The sequence below is a fragment of the Chrysochloris asiatica genome, unplaced genomic scaffold (genome assembly GCF_000296735.1).
Source record: "Chrysochloris asiatica unplaced genomic scaffold, ChrAsi1.0 scaffold00327, whole genome shotgun sequence".
NCBI classification, from domain to species: Eukaryota; Metazoa; Chordata; class Mammalia; order Afrosoricida; family Chrysochloridae; genus Chrysochloris; species Chrysochloris asiatica.
The window spans coordinates 1,407,111-1,411,703 of record NW_006408845.1 but is presented as its reverse complement, the minus strand read 5'-3'; the positions used below and the strand labels follow the sequence as shown (position 1 = coordinate 1,411,703).

The 4,593-nt window shown below is 37.4% G+C and overlaps 1 protein-coding gene across 1 annotated transcript in view; it reads right to left on the bottom strand.

Moving 5' to 3' along the window:
* Nucleotides 1–1,015: 1,015 nt before the first annotated feature.
* Nucleotides 1,016–4,593, bottom strand: part of LOC102837932 (chromosome unknown open reading frame, human C14orf28) — a 21,886-nt gene continuing 18,308 nt past the window's right edge. The window contains exon 5 of the mRNA XM_006875438.1: nt 1,016–1,450. Coding sequence (XP_006875500.1) covers nt 1,267–1,450 — 184 coding nt within the window. The 3' untranslated portion in view covers nt 1,016–1,266. The remainder of the gene's footprint in view (nt 1,451–4,593) is intronic.

Genomic DNA, 4,593 nt, shown 5'->3' with positions numbered 1-4,593 from the left:
AGATGAGGCTTTCTGCTCCCATAAAGATTTATAGCCTCGGAAACCCTATTCAGGGTCGCTATGGGTCAGAACCAACTCGACGGCTCTTAACAACAACGAGACTTAAGGCAAGTGTATTACTGAGAGAACTTGTCTGCGGCACTCCACTGATCACAGAGACATGTTTAAGCAAGTTTTGTTTGGAATAAACCTCCACATGCATGAACTGGAACCCTAGTAGCAAAGCTTTTTGACTTATCCTTGTACATTGCAAATCAGAGCCCGGTACTATAATTTATCACCCACGAGACAGTCAGTCAGCAGATGTCAAAACACCCTCCCTCTCAATTTAAGTATTTTTTACACAGAAAATTAATACTTCTGGGCATTCATTCTCCTTTTAAATACACAAAATACATTTCTATTGGTAGTCCAAAATGAGTAAATTTTCAGGTCCTTACTATTTTTTATAGCTGACTTATCTGCAAAACACACTTTTAAACACAATTTTCATTAGGTTTAATTATGACATAAATGTTTAGGATAGTTATATAATTTATTTGTAACAAAAACTTTTAGGTTGGAAGCTTAATTAACACTTAAAATCAATTGACAGATTTATAATACTTTGGATTAAGTGGTTAAAGTAATTATCTACTAGAAATAGTTTTAAGTCTAGAAAAAATATTCTCACCTATATATTTTCAAAAATTGCTGTAGGCAAATCAGGCAGGCCAATGGGCAAAATAAACTAATCCATCTGTAAGCTGTACATTCAAATCCATACCAGATCCAACAGTGCACTTTGGATTATATTGAGGTTAAGGCAAAAAAACATAGTCAAACCTATTTTGAATTGTTAAATGTATAAAAAATGAAATATTGACTTCCACCCAGTTTTTATTTGGATATCCGAAAAGAAAAATTTAGAATTCACACAACAAAGTATTTTCTTGGATTACAGGACAGAGCTGCAAAAACTGTTGACAAAAAATCTAAACTGTGGAAGTACATATAAATAAAAACTACAAAGGCTACAAGATAGATTTTATTTCAACACAAAATAATGCTTGTATAAAAATAACCCAAGAAATATAAAAAGAAATACAAACATTTTGCATAGATCTTCTATAGAAAACATTTGCCTAGGGCTAAACATTGGATAATACATGTCTGAAACTAGTATAGTTGAACTATTTCCTTGGATACCAAGAATACAAAAAAAGCAGCCCTTAATCTGGGGAGCATGGGCAGGAGGGAAACAACGTATTTAGCATCAGTCTATATTTATTTCTCTGTTGCTCGAATATAAACCAATGATGACAAGAGGAGAAACTCTGGGGGTTTATTTAACAAAATTAAATTCACATTTCTGAGGCCATCATAGTGCATCCAGTGTCCATCAATCTGGAAAGCTGCAGAGTAATGATGTTCCTCTTTGTTAAATAATGTGGCACCTTCCAACAAATACCTGCAAAATAAACGGCAAAGTGTAACAGAAAAGTGTAATACTTCCTTCTTAAAATACACATTCCTTAAATTCTTAATGAAGGAATTGAGAAAAATGTTTACCTGTATAAATCATGTACTATAATTGGTAATTTAGAGCAAAATGTTCAAGAATCTTTTTTTTTTTTTACTGTTATAAGTGAAAGTTTACATAGCAATTTAGGTTTCTTTATACAAATTGTTCCATTGGCTACAATTTTTACATAATGTCAGTACTCTTACACTTTTCATTCTGTTTGTTTTGTTTCCATTGACTGAGCTTCCATCCTCCTCCTTCCCGTTTCACCTTTGCTTTTGCGTAAACGTTGACCACTTGGGTCCCCTTGGTTCAGTGTTTAAGGGAGCCCATTAGTCACAGGTGCTACTGTTTGTAAGTCAATCTCTTACTTGGCTGAGAGGTGACCTGCAGAAATAGCTTCAATTCCATGTGCAAAGATTGTCTTAGGTGATAGTCTCAGGGGTTCTTCTAGTCTCTACTGGTGCAGTGGGTCTGGCCTTTTTATACAAATTTCTGTTTTGTTCTACAATTCTCTTGTATTCTATCCAAGACTTTCTATTGTGTTCTTGGTCAAAAAGATCAGTAGTGGTCATTGGATACCATCAACTTCTGGTCTTGGGTTAGAAGAGATTATAGTTCATGTGCGTGCTTAGTCCTACGGATTAGTTTCTTTAAGTTTTTGCCAAAGATTTTTCCCGCCTGTAGGTTCTTCTTTTACTCTCGTGATTAAGATTGTGATGTGCACAACCCTTTAATATTTAGGAAGTCCCAGTTATCTAATTTATCTTCTGTAGTTTGTGCATTTTTAGTTTTGCTCCGAAGATTATTTAGACCATAGATTAGATCCCTATATTAGATTATCTTGTTACGTTTGGTCAAACACTTAATTAATTCATCTCTGTGGGATAAAGCACTAGACCGCTAGGTCGATTTGAGCCACAAGGTTGATGGTTCAAACTCACCAGCTGCTCCTTGGAAATCCTATATAGGGTGACTCTGAGTTGGAAATGACTCGACAACATTAAATATCAACAACAATAACAATGGATTCCTAGTATGGTGCTGTAGGATCAGTACTGGACTGCAACGCATAAGGTCAGCAATTCAAACCCACCAGCTGCTCCTCAGAAACCCTATTCAGGGTCATTATGAATCAGAATCAACTTAACAACAACAACAACAATGTGATAGCTGGAATTGTGATTGCCATTGCAGGTCCGGATCAAATGATTTCTTGGGCCTTATATGGTCTGAAGGCAGGATGTTCCCCATTCCTAGTGTAGAGGAACTCAACTGTTTTGTTTTGTTTTTTTAATTTAAGGTTTTTATTGTGGATTGAGTGAAAGTTTACAGGGCATACCATCAGTTTTACATTCAACAAATCATACACCTTGTTTCATTACATTGATTATAATCCCCTCCATGTACCATTAGTTAACAGTATTTATCTCTATTCTCTCTAGCTTTTTAAAAAACACACAAACAAAAAAAAAAACTACTCAGGCATATAAAATAATTTACATCTCCAAAGGGCACATTCTGCAAGTCTGCTCTTGGACCAGTTCTTAGTCCTTCTCTTCTTAGTCCATGAATCTAGAGTCCTCAGCCGCTCCCCCTGTCCATGCCCCCATCTCTGCCTCCATCTCTGGCTCTCCTGCTTCTCTGGATAAGGTCCCACATTCTGCTTGTGCATTCCTCTCTTGATGGTCTTAGCGTCCTCTGTTTCTGGACTGTAAAATTAACCACTTCCCTTTTTTCGTTATACAACTTCTACCTTTAAGTCGCGATTAGTCATGATAACAGTCATTCACTATTGAATCTTACGAACCTTATGCCCATCTCTTTTAACCAGACCCATCTAGACATGATGACAGATATTCAGTGGGGACTCTTTCTTTCCCCCCATACTCTTAAACTAAACTCCCTCTTGAAACCTTGTAAGCTAGTCACTTCGAGCCTTTATTGACCCATTTTAGGTAGCCAATGTCTAAGTTGCCCGTCACTATCTGCCCTGTGTACAGAGCTGATAGCATTGAAACTTGATTTGAAGACTCTTTCCCTCTCTGTTGGTATTTAGAGTAACTACCGCTGGGAGTATAGGTCAAGTTCATCATGAAGATGTATCTTCTGTCACTGTAGCTGTTCCAGTCTGCTTGTCCTTTCTAGTGGAAGTGTCTCACCTCATATGGTTGTGGATGGGACTCAGGATTCCACCTATGGTCCTATACTCTGTAAAGGTTTTGCACAAGGCCTATTTCACTGGGCAAGTTGTAGAACCCCTTTGAAGTATTCCAATCAGTTATAGGCTGAAGGTGGGCTTACAAGTTTTCTCTAAACATGTTTCTCAACATTCCTTTCTATCCCATTACAATAGTAGGCAAGGGAAACTAATATTCATAAGGCAGTCAAGGATTTTAGTATTATTTACCCTCTTCAAGCTATACCTAGATCCCTCTATTCCAGAGCCCTGTTATTTCAAGGTTGAGTATGCATCACTATTTACCTCTGTCCCACTAGGCCATGCAAACCTGTCTCAGGGTTCCCCTATCTATCTTGTTCTTCTGGCTCCTCCCCACTACTTGTATTTCCCTCCCCAACACCATTGTGGTTATTTTATATTCCATTAGCTCTTCCCTCCATTTAAGACAGTCTATTTTATCCTGTAATCTACCTGACCTTCCCACCACCTGGATCTCTGTTCCTTTGTGTTTACCTTTTTTCACACTATAATTGCTTTGATCATAGACTGACCTCCCAGATCCTCTGTTCTTATAATTTTATTCTGTTCTTGACTCTTACATTTATTGACTGAGTTCAGGTTGATGCTGCCATGTACGTCATGCTGTAGTTGTTGTGTGTTCTTGTTGATTCTCAGTCCACAGAACTTCCTTTAGGATATTTTTCACAGCAGTGTTGGCTTTGGCAAAATCCTTTAGCTTCTGTTTATCCTGGAATGTTTTGATTACACCATCGTATTTGATTGACAGCTTTGCTGGGTAGAGGATTCTTGGGTGGCAGTTTTTTTTCTTGCAGGGTTTTATGTATGTCTCCCCATTGCCTTCTTGCCTGCATGGTTTCTGTTGAGAAATCTGAGCTTAATCTGATTT